The sequence below is a fragment of the Hyaena hyaena genome, unplaced genomic scaffold (genome assembly GCF_003009895.1).
Source record: "Hyaena hyaena isolate Hyena2069 unplaced genomic scaffold, ASM300989v1 scaffold_28, whole genome shotgun sequence".
NCBI classification, from domain to species: Eukaryota; Metazoa; Chordata; class Mammalia; order Carnivora; family Hyaenidae; genus Hyaena; species Hyaena hyaena.
Window position 1 is genome coordinate 3,046,902 of NW_024080660.1, and position 14,701 is coordinate 3,061,602.

The 14,701-nt window shown below is 53.8% G+C and overlaps 1 protein-coding gene across 2 annotated transcripts in view; it reads left to right on the plus strand.

The window, feature by feature from the left end:
- The window catches only part of PPFIA4 (PTPRF interacting protein alpha 4), a 39,762-nt gene that overhangs the window by 11,921 nt on the left and 13,140 nt on the right, over positions 1-14,701 (plus strand). The window contains exons 13-24 of one of the 2 annotated variants that reach the window (XM_039227597.1): positions 1,328-1,436; positions 3,024-3,232; positions 4,719-4,959; positions 5,405-5,440; positions 5,646-5,779; positions 6,037-6,203; positions 8,235-8,328; positions 8,809-8,890; positions 9,458-9,658; positions 10,322-10,384; positions 10,969-10,995; positions 12,687-12,862. In XM_039227597.1, the coding sequence (XP_039083528.1) occupies positions 1,328-1,436; positions 3,024-3,232; positions 4,719-4,959; positions 5,405-5,440; positions 5,646-5,779; positions 6,037-6,203; positions 8,235-8,328; positions 8,809-8,890; positions 9,458-9,658; positions 10,322-10,384; positions 10,969-10,995; positions 12,687-12,862 (1,539 nt within the window). The remainder of the gene's footprint in view (positions 1-1,327; positions 1,437-3,023; positions 3,233-4,718; positions 4,960-5,404; positions 5,441-5,645; positions 5,780-6,036; positions 6,204-8,234; positions 8,329-8,808; positions 8,891-9,457; positions 9,659-10,321; positions 10,385-10,968; positions 10,996-12,686; positions 12,863-14,701) is intronic. The other variant, XM_039227598.1, reaches the window with a different exon arrangement.

The window sequence follows — 14,701 nt, forward strand, 5'->3', positions numbered from 1 at the left end:
AGAGGGGGATAAGCAGAAACTCCCTTTTCCCTGCAGCCGTCTTGTGCAATCCACTGTAGACTTGCCCTGTACCTTTGCCCTGGGCCCCCTCAAGGCTTCCAAATTGGGAAGGCATAGGGAAGAAGTGTCACTAGGGAAGGCTTCCAGATATTCCAGAGCATCATAACTGGGATTCTGAAATCTCAGAGTTGAAATAGACCTTTGGGGTATCTCTAGCTCATGTCTCTGATATGGTGTCAGGGCATCCTGAAGCTTCCCGGGGATAGGGAGTATGCCTGGATTGAATTTTGGCTAGGGGCTCATTCCAGATTATGGGGAAACCCAAGAAATGTTGCTTAGGAGAAAACAGAGCAACAAAGACCCTCAGGATTAAAAGGACTTTTAGATACCCTTCCTTCCACAGTCTCTCAGTGCTGGGAGCTCTCCCACACCATTCCTGTCAGATGGCCCGAGAGCCACTGCTTGAATAACTCATTGATGGAGAGCTCAGCGTTTTAAATTTTTGTTTAATGTTTGTTTATTTTTGAAAGAGAGAGAGAGAGCACGCACCTGCATGCGAGTGAGTGGGGGAGGGGCAGAGAGAGAGGGGAGACAGAGGATCCCAAGAGGGCTCTGCATTGACAGCAGAGAGCCCAATGCAGGGCTTGAACTCACAAACTGTGAGATCATGACCTGATCTGAAGTCAGACGCTTAACCAACTGAGCCACACAACTGCCCCTCCACCTTAAAAAAAAATTTTTTTTAAATATTTGTTAAGTTTTGAGAGACAGACAGACAACTTTTTTAAAGCCACCAGATGCGTCACAAGCCAAATTTTACCATTATAAGGTCCTTTTTATGTTTTCTTTAAAACTTTTTTTTTGAATGTTCATTTATTTTTGAGAGAGAGAGAGAGAGAGAGACAAAGCACAAGCAGGAGAAGGGCAGAGAGAGGGGGAGACACAGAATCCGAAGCAGGCTTCAGGCTTTGAGCTGTCAGCACACAGCCTGATGCGGGGCTCGAACTCAAAAACCGTGAGATCGTGTGACCTGAGCCTATGTCGTAAGCTTAACTGACTGAGCCCCCCAGGAGCCCCCAAGGTGCTTCTTATGTTAAATGGAAAGCTGCCTCCCTAGAACTTTCTCCCCTGGATCATTCTGATCCCTGGGGCACCAGAGAATAAATTGAATCTCTAATTTACATGGCAGCCCTTAACCCATTTACAATGGCTCTATGCCTGCTAAGATTTCACCAAACTGAAGATCCCTTAACCCTTTGGGCCTGGTGGGTGTGAGCTGGGGCGCTCGGTCCTCAGGGCTGGCCTTCTCTCCCCCTGAACACTCAAGGTCGCATATGGGCAGCGCAGCAGACGTGCGGTTCTCCTTGAGCACAGCCACCCACGCGCCCTCAGGTCTGCACCGCCGCTACTCGGCACTGCGGGAGGAGTCTGCTAAGGTGAGGGGTGGAGTGGTGAGTGTGTGGGGGGGTCTCCCCAGGGAGTTTGGGGTCAGTTCGGCCGCGTGCCTGGCTCCAGTTTCACAGACGGCTGGCGTGTGGTGCAAATCCTCCCCCTCCTGTCCCCCGTGTGGACAACAGCTGCAGCGGGGTTTGGGGCCATTGTCAGCTGCAACAGCTGTGCCCCCTCGCTTTGGCCTCCTGGTGGGCAAGCGGTAGGGGCTGGCGGGTGGCCAGCCAGTCCCCGAGGCCCCACTGAAGCGTGTGCACGTGTGCCTGGGTGTGCAGGCGTGTGTTTCTGGTGGCCAGGGTGGGAGATGCAGGGGTGGGGTGGAATTGACAAGCTTTCTGGAACGAAAGCTGTGGTTTATGGGGGAGTTGAGGGAGGGACGGCAGGTTAGCTGGCTGTGGAGATGGCACCTGTAGTTTTGTGAGAAGCAGCTTCGAGTTCATGTTGAGACTGCCCCGGGGGGCCTGGGGCGGGAGGAAGGAACCGGAAAGATGGGAGCGGAAGAGGACCGACTTCATCTTTTTTAGGGGGTGGGGGAATGTGAATCTGCCTTAGCCCCATAATGGTTAAGTGTGCTTTGTCTTGAGACTGGACCCTCTACATGCGCTAAGGCACTACAGCATACATGTAGGGAAAGAAGGAACTACTGGCCTGATGGGGGAAGGTTCATCTCTGCCCTTAGAAAAGCCCTAGTCTGATGGTATCGCAGTCTTAAATGAAGGCATCTCTTTCTCTCTCCCCTCACCCTTTGCTCTTTCTGTTTTTAAGAACACAGCAGGTGCCCAGGAGCTAGAAAGGAGTCCTAAGGAGAACTTGAGGGTTTGGGTCCCAGAGGATGGGGTTAGGGCACCTCTCTGTGCCTGGTCCCTTTCCTTTTCTTCCCCTGCTTTTCTGGCTCATTCAGTTCTGTGCTCTTTCTTCTTCCGGGCCTTTGTCCACCGAAGAGGTTTGCAGGGTGACTTCTGAGAAGCCACTGCCTCTCAGGGTTGACCATAAGGCCCTGCAATGTGCTGAAACTCTGGGAGACACAAGGCAGTCAGGACTGCTTGGTTTCTCTTTGCCCCTGGATCTGGTTAGTCTTGAAGAGTTTGTGTGAATAGAAAGGGAGAGCTTACGTATATTGCGTACTTTGTACCAGACACCGTGCTAAGTGCTTCACGTGCATTTCCTCATTCAGTTCTCATAATTACCTGCAGAGTTGGTACTATTACTATCCCCGTTTTACAGAGGAAGAAACTGAGGCACAGAGACGTTACACAGCTTTACCACAGTTGCACAGCAGATATTCAGGTTTCAAAGCAAGGGAGCCTCTCTCTGGAATCTGCTCCTAACCACTCTGCCACCTGGCTCCTTGAAGTGGAGTATTATTTCTTAGGCTTTATCATGCACATAAATCACCTGGGAATCTGGTTAAAATGCAGACTCTGAATCATTAAGGCCTGGGGCAGGGGCCTGAGAGTTTGCACTTCTAACGAATCCCCAGGAGCTGCTGGTGCTGCTGCTACAGGTGGGGAGGGTCCTGCTCCTCAGCCCGTCTGGTGTGTCTTCTTACTACTCTTCTCCCCTCCTTTGCTAAGGGCTGGGAGCCCTCTCCACTGCCTGGGGTGCTGGCCCCCACAGCCACCCCTGCCTTTGACAGTGACCCTGAGATCTCCGACGTGGATGAGGACGAGCCAGGGGCTCTGGTGGGCTCCGTGGATGTTGTCTCCCCCAGCGGCCACTCAGACGCCCAGACCCTGGCCATGATGCTGCAGGAGCAGCTGGATGCCATCAACGAGGAGATCAGGTGAGGGCAGGGCGGAGGGTCTGGGAGGTAACCTTGAAGGACAGGGGCCCCTTTGGGCTTGGGCACTGCAGGAAAAATTCGCATGTATTTGCTGGTCTCCAACAGCTGCACCTTGAGTCCTCAGTCTAGGGACTCTGTGTGAGGTCTCAGGCCCACTACTGAACGGAGAGGCTTGGGACCTCAGATCGACTTCTCAGACTTCATTTCCCTTCCTAGGGCTCGGGAGGCTGTGTTCCTGCAGCTCCTGTGGCTAAATGTAATCGCTAAATGCCCAGTCCCCACTTACCGAGGTCATCTCAGGGTGAGAGCTCTGTATAAATGCGCTTGTCAGTCTTACTAGTCTCTCAGGGAGGCAGCATGATTGCCATGTTACAGACAAGGGAACAGAAACCAGACAGGTTGAGTGATTTGCCCAAAGCCACACAGTAAGTGGCAGAGCGAGGATTCAGAGTCAGGTCTATGCTCGGGGCACTGTAGCATGCCTTCCGTCTTTCATGAGGCAGCAAGCAGACACCAGTGATGGGAAAGTCATTAGGCCCTGTACTCTACCCGGCCTTTGTAGGGGGTTAGTAATGTTTATGACCAACGGCAAGGGAAAATCTGAGCTGGACTCCAACAGAGCTCTACAGGGCTGTAAGGGGCATCTGGTTCAGTGGCTCCCACACTTTTGGGTTTCACAGGCCAATTTAAAAGGACACATCACTCACACATGCATGCACACACACACACCGGAGGGTGATAACATAGGGCCGCCAACCTTTATTCTGCAAAGGAAAATAGGAATGGTTCCTATCACAACCATTGTACAAAAGAAAGGGCATTTTAACATTCCCTAGTGTTGGAAAACACACTGTCAGGACAAAGATGAGCCCGGCTTCTGGAGGACAGTAGGCATTGTTACATCAGCGCAGGCGCATGCTCCTGAGGGTGCACTTGCGCTCCTCTCTGAGTGCTCCCCCTCCCCCTCCACCCCAGTGTCAGCAGTTTTCTCATTTTTCTGTAGAACAGGGAAAATGACTTCATCGAGGTCATTGTCAGTTTAAGGACCTGGGTTTGGAAACTGCTGGCCCGGCCCCTCCTGATGTTGGGTAAATGGGGAAACTGAGGCCAGAGAGCCTGACTTAGGGTTGCCCGCGTAGTTAGTGGTAGGTCAAGAATTCTGCCTCTCAGGATGGCTTGTATGCCACTGACTAAACACCTCCTTCCCCCGCAACTTGTTTTGTTAAACTGGGGAGTTTTGTTACATGAGGCCAGCTGATGAGAGAGAGAGAGAGAAAGAGAGAGAGCAATGTTTCTGAGCTGCTGTGGGCAGGGCCAGTTGTATTGACGAGGCCTGGCATGTCCCGGCAATGCCAGAGACAGTGCGGCTCCCCTGTCCCAGGCACTGCCTTCTGCCTGGGGTCACGGGGTGGTGAGCACAGACGCTGCTGGCACCTGCCTCCTCTGGGCCCTGCAGGGGCCACGAATCAAGGTCTGGTTTCCCCAGGATGATCCAGGAAGAAAAGGAGTCCACGGAGCTCCGTGCTGAGGAGATTGAGACCCGTGTGACCAGCGGCAGTATGGAGGCCTTAAACCTGACCCAGCTGCGCAAACGTGGTTCCATCCCCACCTCTCTGACCGCCTTGTCCCTGGCCAGCGCGTCCCCTCCGCTCAGTGGCCGCTCCACACCTAAGCTCACCTCCCGCAGTGCAGCCCAGGACCTGGACCGGATGGGGGTCATGACCCTGGTGAGACCCTCGGGGCAGTTGACGAGCAGCACATGGTCATTGCTGGGCTCTGCGTTGGGGGCTGGCTGAGGGGAGCTGCTAAGGCCTGGGAGGGCTCCCTGCCTCTCTGTTGGGGCTTCTTCCCATGATGTGTGCAGACCCCGGCATGTCAGGCCACCAAAATGTCCTTCTGGGTTTGGAAAGGGCCTGTCCTATCTTCCTGAACCCTGTCTCTTGGATAAGCACAGAATGTGTAAGAAACGCGCCCCCTGCCCATACCTCTCCCTTTCTGCCAGAGGTAGCCTTGACTTTATCAGGCCAGCTTTTTTCTGCTGTCGCATTCTCTCCAGGCCTGAGTGAGGCACTGAATCCTATCTCTCATCCTAAGACCACGAGACTCCCCTTGGGGTTAGCTTCTGGGCATTCAGAGGGTGATTCTGAGCTCACCCTTCACTCTCTCTTCCAGCCCAGTGACTTAAGAAAGCATAGGAGGAAGCTGCTGGTGAGTGCTGCCTGAGGACCCAGGTACTAATGGGTTAATTCTCCCAGGCCCTTCCCTTTTGGCCTCTCTCCTCTGGGCCCTTGAGTCTGAGTCTGGGCTCAGAGAGGCCCCAGGGTTTCTCCAAGCTCCTCTGCCTCCGTCCGGGCTGGGTAGGCAGGCCCCAGCTCTCGCCCTCTATCCCCTGACGGCTTCACTGTCTGTTCAGTCGCCAGTGTCTCGGGAAGAGAGCCGGGAGGATAAAGCCACCATAAAATGTGAGACTTCTCCTCCTTCCTCACCCAGGACGCTGCGGCTGGAGAAGCTTGGCCACCCAGCCCTGAGCCAGGAAGAAGGCAAAAGGTAAGCGGCCCTGGCCCCACCTTGAGTCTCTCTGCTGCCAGGGTCATGTCATCTCTGTTTCAAGAGAACATCTCCCTTCTCTTTGAAACACCATCATGGAAGGACATTCCCACATCTCCTTTGGTCACCTGCTCTGATCATAGCCGCCCCCCCCCCCCTTCCTGTTAAGCTCTTCCTGAGGTCTAACTTCCCTGATTCCTGTTATAATTAAAGTACATCTCTTTTCCTTCCACTCGCTCCTGGCTGTCATCCTGTAGTGCTTTGGAGGATCAGGGCAGCAACCCCAGCAGCAGCAACAGCAGCCAGGACTCCTTGCACAAGGGTGCCAAGCGCAAGGGCATCAAGTCGTCCATTGGCCGCCTGTTCGGGAAGAAGGAGAAGGGCCGGCTGATCCAGCTGAGCCGAGATGGAGCCACGGGCCATGGTCTCTGTCCGCTTCCTAGCGAATGGGTGCAAGGGGAGGGGCCAGAGCAGGAGGGTGTGCTCTGACCCAGCCTTTTCCCGCTGCCTCCCAGGGGCCAGTGGGTGGAAGGCACAGCCAGGCAGATTTCAGCTCCAGAGGGCAGCTGTTTTCCGTGAGAGCCCTGGGCTGCCTCAGGAGGGGCTGGCACCCGCCACTAGAAAGTCCAGGCTGCAGTGGGGGAAGGGGGTGGTATTTATTTGGAGTGACTTGGAAGGGATTCCTTTCTGGAGCGAGAGATTTGCCCTCTGAGGTTTCTTCCAGTTTGGAGGTTTTCTGGCATTCTCAGGGCTTTTGGGAGGAATTTCTTGGTTCTCTCTTTAGGAGCGTCAGTTCTTGATTAGAACTTATTTCTAGTATATCTGACCTGCAGGACGCAACATATCATAATGCCTAATTCTGGCCTCATAGACATTATATTCGCGTAAATGCTTGGGGAAGAGCGTTTCCACCTCTGTGCTAATATAAAGTTCTTGTACATGCTTGGCACGTGGTAGGTACATGATAAATGTCAGCTGGTTTCCTTTCCTTATTCCCCTGCCTCCTGTTTTTCCTCATCTGTTCAGTCATTTCTTTCAGCATTTATTGAGTAACTGCTGAATACAAGGTTTAGTGTTGGGTGTTGGAATAGTAGACTATTCCTTCAAGGAGCTATTATTATGCTCCAATGTAATGATAGTGATTACAGTGTAATGATAGCGATATCTTTAGGGTGTTTCTGGAACTCAGAACTCAGCCGTGGAGTGGTAGGGATGCCAGCAGTGACTTCCTCTGCTAGGTGACAGCTGGGCTGATGCCTGAAGGCTGAGTAGGAATGAGCCAAGCTAAGAGTTGTATGTGAGGGAACTGGGGTTCTGGGAAAGGCAGCTTCTGGGTGCAAGTGCTTTGTTTGCAATGGAGTCTTGTCAAAGTGGGGAAGAAAAGGGTGGGAGGCGTGGAGGATATAGATGGCTTTGGACCCCAGGCTGGTGCCAGCTCATAAGGGCCTTGAGAAGTTCCCCCAAGGCCGTGGGAGCATTGACAATTACAGGCAGGGGGACCTGATCAACTAGAAGAAAGGAGCCTTTGAACCCAGAGGCATAATTAGACCTTCTTGCACCTCAGGGAAGGTGTGAATCAGAACAGTGTATGAATCAGACAGTAGCTAGCTGGGTGAGGGGGAGGAGGAAAGGCAGACACCTTTCCCCTGGGAGGGGAATGAGGTGGAGCGCCCCGCCCCCAGCGCACAGGGGTGCAGGGAGTAGGGGAGCTGGCCACAGATGGGGCTGGGAGGGAGTCAAGAAGGTCTGATCTGTGGAAGGGGCATTCTGTGCGAAGTCTCATGGTTTTCTACACTCCCCGCAGCACAGTGGCACCTAAGATAGCATGTCACCTTGTTTTCAGGATTATCCACACCCACTGCTGTCCGTGCTGCATAGAGTGACCAGAACTTAATGAATTCTAAGATGTTGCCCCTGCCGTGAGCTCTGTGGGTCTGTTCAGGAGATCCTTATAGAAGAAGACAGAGCTGGGAATGTTCCCTTTTGTGGTTTGTGCAAGTGTGCCCCCTGAGACAGAGGCTGGGAGGCACATCTCTTAGTGTGCCCATTTCCCCACCCCAGCTGGATCAGGCTAATTCTCTGAGCCCGTAGCCCACTCGTGTGGCTCTCTGGGTTTCCTTCGCAACCCCGTTTGAAGGAGGGATGCATTCTGTCTAGGTTTTCGTTGCTGTAAGGGTGTGACAGCTTGGGTCCACTGGGCTGGAAAATGCCTCCAGGGCTGGGACTCCCAGGGCAGACTCTCTGGGCTGGTTGACCCATTTGATGCCATTGTGGGGCTGCCTGGATGTAGGGACATCGAGCGGAAGCTCCAGGAATACTGGATGGTCCCATGAGGCCTCTGGGGTTGCTATACACTGAGGTTGCTATACAGCTGCTGGTCTGCTCCCCAATCCTGGCCGAGGGCATGGGAGGAGAAGGAGAGGGCCTGGCCGACATGATACCTCTTCCCTTCCAGTTATGCTGACAGACTCCGAGCTTGGTCTGCAGGAGCCCATGGTGCCTGCCAAGCTGGGAACCCAGGCAGAGAAGGACCGGCGGCTGAAGAAGAAGTAAGAGCCACAGGCCAGGCTCTGCCGGGGTGGCATCCAGCCCCTCACCCACTTGGCCTGTCACGGGACTGAGCTCAGACAGCCAGAGCCTAGCAAGGCCCTTTCTGAACTGAGCTGGCCTGATCTACATGGGCACATCGGGGGCTGGGTGGTGATTCTTAGGACAGCCCGCTGGGAGAAGGAGGCTGGGGGGCCGTGGGAGAGTGACCCTGGCCCTGTGGGTCCCTGGCAGAGCAGACGACAATGCCTATGGGTCAGGCCATGTGCAAAGTAAGAGCCTCCCCTTGCCATGTGGGGATGGAGGGGACTTCCTGCCCCATGTCTTGGTGTCATACTGCTTCAGGCATGGAGCAGGGGTGGTGACCCAGTGTGGGGGAGTAGCGTTGTGGGAGTCGCACTCAGCACGGCCACAGTCTCAGCAGCGAGCATGGTTGAGAGCCAAGGAGACACTTGTGAGTCTTTTGTTCCTCTCTCCCCAAGACACCAGCTGCTTGAAGATGCTCGCAGGAAAGGCACGCCCTTTGCCCAGTGGGACGGCCCTACTGTGGTCTCCTGGCTGGAGGTAAGTCTGGGCAAAGGGCGCCTTACTCAGAGGCCCGGTGGTAAGGGTGGGACAAAGATTCCTCTGTAGGTAGAGGGGTGGTGTCCCTCGAACTTCCCCAGCCTGTTTCTCCCCTGCCCCGTGCACATGTGCCACACCTGGCATTTAGCCTCATGCCCTTCCCCAGCAGGTGCACCTACCAGTTACTTTGGGGGGCAGAACTGATGCCATTTACCGATGATGTCTTGCAAGCAGCTTGGGTTGGACAAGGGGAACTGAGCGTCACCGAGCCACAGGCTTCCACGGGCAATTTGACTCTTCCCATAGGCTGTCCCCAGGAGCTAAGCACCCATATGATGTTGGGAACATCTCCTATTCTCAGGCCTCAGATTTTCCATCTGTAAAATGGGAAAGAGAGGCATTTGGTGATTGTCAGCTCCACATTTCTAAGTTCTCTTGCTCTGCGTTTGCTATTTTGAGTCCGTGGAGGAGGCCTGGCCCTACCCCCTTGGTACTATCAAGCTCTTGGCAGTGGGGCCCAGATCTTGGGGGAAGGAGCTGAACTTATCCCCCTGTCCGTATCTGCAGCTCTGGGTGGGGATGCCTGCCTGGTACGTGGCAGCGTGCCGGGCCAACGTCAAGAGCGGGGCCATCATGTCGGCCCTGTCAGACACAGAGATCCAACGCGAGATTGGCATCAGCAATGCCCTGCACCGGCTCAAGCTCCGGCTGGCCATCCAGGAGATGGTGTCGTTGACCAGCCCCTCTGCCCCGCCTACCTCCAGGACGGTGAGTGGCCTCTCCCTCACCTGGGAGGTTTTCAGAAGCCCTGGAATGGTATTTGCAAAGTTTCCCATTGGTCTTTGGGAAAATAGTAGCTTGATTCCTGCCCTTTACTTCCAGTCCCCTCAGAGGGCTCCACTTGATCTCCAGGAGGGGCTGACGTTCATTCCAGAAAGATCCCAGAGGCCTGGTTCTCTGCCCTACTCAGTCAACAACCACACATCTCTGGGCAGTTTCCAAGACAGGGCTTCTGGGGTTCGTGTTGCTGGATTCAGGGAGGCAGAGGGGATAGGGCATTTGTGCCTTCTGTCCTGGTGTTCCGAGCTCTCCACAAGAACGCAGTCTACTCCGTGAACCCGCAGGGTACAATCTTCTATTACTACCTGTCTCTTGGATTGGGATCAGCTGGTGTTCCAGATCTGTACCACTCATTCATATCCCTTCAGGAAAAGTCTGTTGAGCATTTCTTGGTTCCAGGCACTGTGTCGAGTGTGGATACAGTCATACAGGGGTTGCTCTGAGCCACACAGTACACAGGGCTGGGGGCTGGGCCTGTGGGAGGACTCCGGGGAAGGGATATTTGTCCTTGCCTTTGGGGTTCCCAGCCTCAAGGGGATCTTGGGGACCCACACGCAGGACCAGCTAGCTAGGTTTCCTCTCTGCCTACAGTCTTCTGGAAATGTGTGGGTCACGCATGAAGAGATGGAAACTCTGGCAACACCCACCAAAACAGTGAGTCTGGCCCTGGGCCCGGGCTTAGGGCTGATGATCCCCACGAGGATAAAGGGGAAGGTTTGGGAAGTCAGAGGGGGTTGCAGCCGATCTATCGTGAGATTGGTATCCTTGATGTACGTTGGGTTCTGTTCTCAGGGTGGTGGGTTGGGGAGAAAGAGGTGGGAATGAGAACAGCTTCTGTGTGTTGGGGGATTCATCCCGGGGGGTCTCCAAGGCCACTGGGGAAGAGCTGGCCTTGGGAGTGCTGTGCCCTGCTGTGGGCCACAGAGTCCTTGCCTTGTGCTGATCCTCGGTGGAGGAACGGGGAGTGGGAGTGCCTGGCCCCTTGTGGGGCTGTGAGCCAAGCCAGGGAGGTGTGGGAGCCTGTTTTTGCCACACATACATTTGCTCCCCCCTCACTACAAACATGGGCACATGCACCAGCCTTTATATTCTCACCTGACCATCCCAACAAGCTCTCCTAGTCACCCTCCCAGCCACTGGTGTGTCTGCTCCCTCTTCTCAACGGGGCTCAGGGTAGATGCTTCTGGGTTCCTTGACTTTGCCTGTTTCCCCTGACATGCTGCACTGGTTCCTGCTAGGACAGTGAGGAGGGCAGCTGGGCTCAGGTAAGACCCCCTTCCCTGTCCGGAACCACTGCCCAGGAGTTCAGGACAGTATTTTCCCAACAGGCTCTCTGCCCAACAGGACTCCCTGAGTCCCAGTCTATTTTTGTCCCTCTTCTCATGAAAAGCCCTGGACAGGTTTCTCATCCCGCTAAAGCACCCTCCCTCCTCATTGCCCCGTAGCTTCTGGTTTCTCAGGATGGCAGGTATGGAGTCTTGGAGGGTGTGCTCCCAGCATGCCTGCCTCTTCCCCTCTCTTCCTAGGAACCCGGAGACTGAGATTGGTACAAACCCTCTTCCTTGCCCCATCCCTTTCAGGGGGCACTGCGGTGATCTGGGCAAAGACCTTTTACTCATTTGCTCAGTGGGCAAATATTTTATTGAGCAGTGCTATGGATCAGGCCTTTCTAGGCTCTCTGGATATAGAAGTGGACAAACTAAGTGCCACAGAACTTAGATTCTAGAGGAGAGATGGGCCGTGAGCACATAAACCCATCAGTGAACAGTCTGTCACATGGATCTCCGTGCCGTCAAGCAGCACAGGGAAAGCCATCAACTGGGGCCTGGGCAGATTGTAGCGTATATTCACAGAGTAAAATAGTCAGCAGAGGAGATGGATGAATTTTAGAAATATAATATCAAGTGAAAAATCCAAGTCCCAAAAGATTCATAGAATTTTATACTAAAACTCAAAAACAAGCAAACTTAATATGTTTCTTAGAGAAATACGCATTGGTGATTGTTAAGACTGTAAAAATTTGTTTTCAAGCAAGGGCGTGATAGATCACGCAGCACAGCAATTACCTCTAGAGGGGCAGCAGGGGGCCGGACGGGGAAGGACAGTGTAAGGTGGACGCAACCATGTGGTAACGGGGCTGGTGTCCATCAACGTTAACTTCATTCATTTCTGTTTAACAGCAAACATATGCTATGTTGATTTTTATGTGTCTAACGTTTTCATTTTAAAAGATAAAATAAGTTTTTCAACCTCAAAACATCAAGTAGGGTAAGGAAACAGAGTGACGGAGGGTTGTGTTCATATGGTCTTTCTAAGGATAGGTGGCCAGGGAAGTCCCTCCTATCAGTGGGAGGTGACAGCCAGACAGAGCAGGTGGGGAGGGTCACCGGGCCATGTAGGGTGCTTGAGAAAGCATCAGACAAGGGGCCCTGGGGAATTCCTGGAGTGGACACCAGACCTCAGAGAACGGAGTGCTTGCTGTTCAGATGGTATCCATCAGCCTGTAGCTTTTGGCGTCGTTAGTCAATATGTAACTCTTCTGTAGATGGGTGAGCCAGTTTCCCAAGTGAGACTAGCTTTTTTTTTTTTGCTGTTCTGTGGGTCCTCTGTAACTTGGCCTGTCCCCTGGGTGCAGTGGGCTGAGAACCAGGAAGGCAGGTCTGCCACACAATACCACAAATGCGTTCCTGAGTCGACAGGAAGGACTTCATATTATCTGCTGCCTGGATAGTTGCTTCTGTTCATTAGTGTAGATAATTGATCCATGAGTGGAACCATATCATTCTGAGATCTTAAAAAGTTCCATTTAAAATCCCCACCTCCTACCACTCCCAGCTTCTTAGTGAAAATAACCTGCCGTGGAGGATGGAGTGATGTTTCTCTCAAGTAGATATGCCAGCCGCGGCTCGCTGGCACTGCCTTCCTCGCCTACAGCTCCTCTGCCTTGTTTCCCCAGACCCTGGCCTACGGGGACATGAACCACGAGTGGATCGGGAACGAATGGCTGCCCAGCCTGGGGCTGCCCCAGTACCGCAGCTACTTCATGGAGTGCCTGGTGGATGCTCGCATGCTGGACCACCTCACCAAGAAGGACCTGCGCGTCCATCTGAAGATGGTGGACAGTTTCCACCGGTGAGCAAGGCTAGAGCCCGGCACGGGTCTCCCCCCAGCCCCGGGGGCCTGTCTCTGGGAGTATGGGTGCCTCCACGTGACCTGTCTGGGCGCCAGGAGGCCTCTCCCTTGCGAAAGCCAGGTCCTTGTCTCCTTCTGCAGTTTGAAGGGGGGTTCCGTCCTCTCACCTCCAGCCCTTAAGACACAGAAAGTCAGTTTTCCTTAGCTTCACTTTCTGGGAGAGTGCCCCTCCTGGCTCTGAATGTCATTTCTCCGGGCTTGCCGCGTTCTCTCCGTTTTCCCTGGGAAGCCACCCCCTGAAACCAGTGTCCACTTTAGGTGTTTAAGAGGGAGGGTCTTTCTGGGCCCTTGTCCTGCCTGCACCCCAGATCTGAGCTTCTCTGCGTTGAGCCCACGCCCTTTTATCCAGGACGCCATCCAGTTCTCTCCTCCCCCTCGCGCAAAAGGTCTTCTGTTCACAAGTGTCTGTGGCAGGGGTCTCCAACTGGCAGCCCGTGGGCGGCGTTTGGCCCACAGATGTGTCGTGTTTGGCTGACACGGTATTTTAAAGATTATGAGTTTAGTTGCCAGTATTCAAACACGAGGAGATTTTACACAAGATTCTGGATGTCTGGCTCCTCTGAAAAAAAATTGGAAAATGTGTCGATACATTCCAGCCTGGGGACAGCCAGCTGGGGCTGGGGGCGGTGGCGGCCCTTCGGAGACAGGTAGACGCAGGCTCCAGGGCCCGCTTCACTCATTGCATTCCGTGCTCGACCCCAGTAGGCACTTGGGGTGGGAAGCAAGGTGGGTGCTGAGGTTCCAGGGGTCAAGGGTTGTTAGGAAGTCAAATCGCACAGGTCGCTGTTTGAGCCCCGTTCTTTGTCTTTTACCTTTAATTAATGCCTACACCGCCCCGCAGGAGAGGTATGAGCCCATCTCATGTGTTCTGAGTGCGACGCAGCTGGAAGGTGGCACAGCTGGCGTTCCAACCCCGGCGAATGAGAGGGTTATGGGACAAATGTTGGGGCTGGGAGCGTGTGGCTTTTCTAGCTTCTCTTGGGGCTCCTTGAATGTCCCTTGGTCTCTCTGACTCATAAACCATGGAAGGTTAAATGCATGAGGGATCTAGTTAACCTCCTCATTTTATGGATGAGGAAACTGAGGCACAGGAAGGAGCATCTGGGATGACAGCTGAGTGCAAGTCTCCTGACACCAAGTCTGGCCCTCTTGCCACCACACTGCAGAGCCTTCGATGCTGGAACTTTCTACTGTGATCTCCCTTGCCATCCCCCACCCCTTCTCAGGGCTGAAAGAGAATCTTCTATCTTGGTGGGTCCGGGAGGCTGCCGGGCCTGGCTGCACCTGTCCCCTTGTCAACGACTGATAGGGCTGCGGAGAGAAGGGCCACTGCCCTGCCAGCTGGGATGTCCCTGGGCCGCTGGAGGATCAGTCTGCTCGGCCCCACCCAGCATTATGGAAGTCTGCCTGGCGACCCTCTGCCCAGGCCCCAGGAGAGCCTCAGCCTGCATTCATCGTTCCAGATTCAGCTCCACATCTCGAGTATTTAAGGGATCCTAAAGCACATCCACGTCCTTTGCTTCAGCTATGTGTATACCTGCTTTTATTCCACCTAACATTCCATAAAGCGTGTTCTTACGTCTTTAAAAATTATTTTAAATCATAATTACTATGATGAGAAAAAGATATTTCAAAACTCTCCTTTTAATGGAGTGTCACCAGGTCCCTCAGCCAGGTGGTTACAGAATGGGGCCAATATCCTTTTTTCTTCACACCTAACTCAGCGCTTTTCCCTGAAAGCGTAGTGTTCTGTTGAGCAGTTTTCCTAGAGAGGTGGCT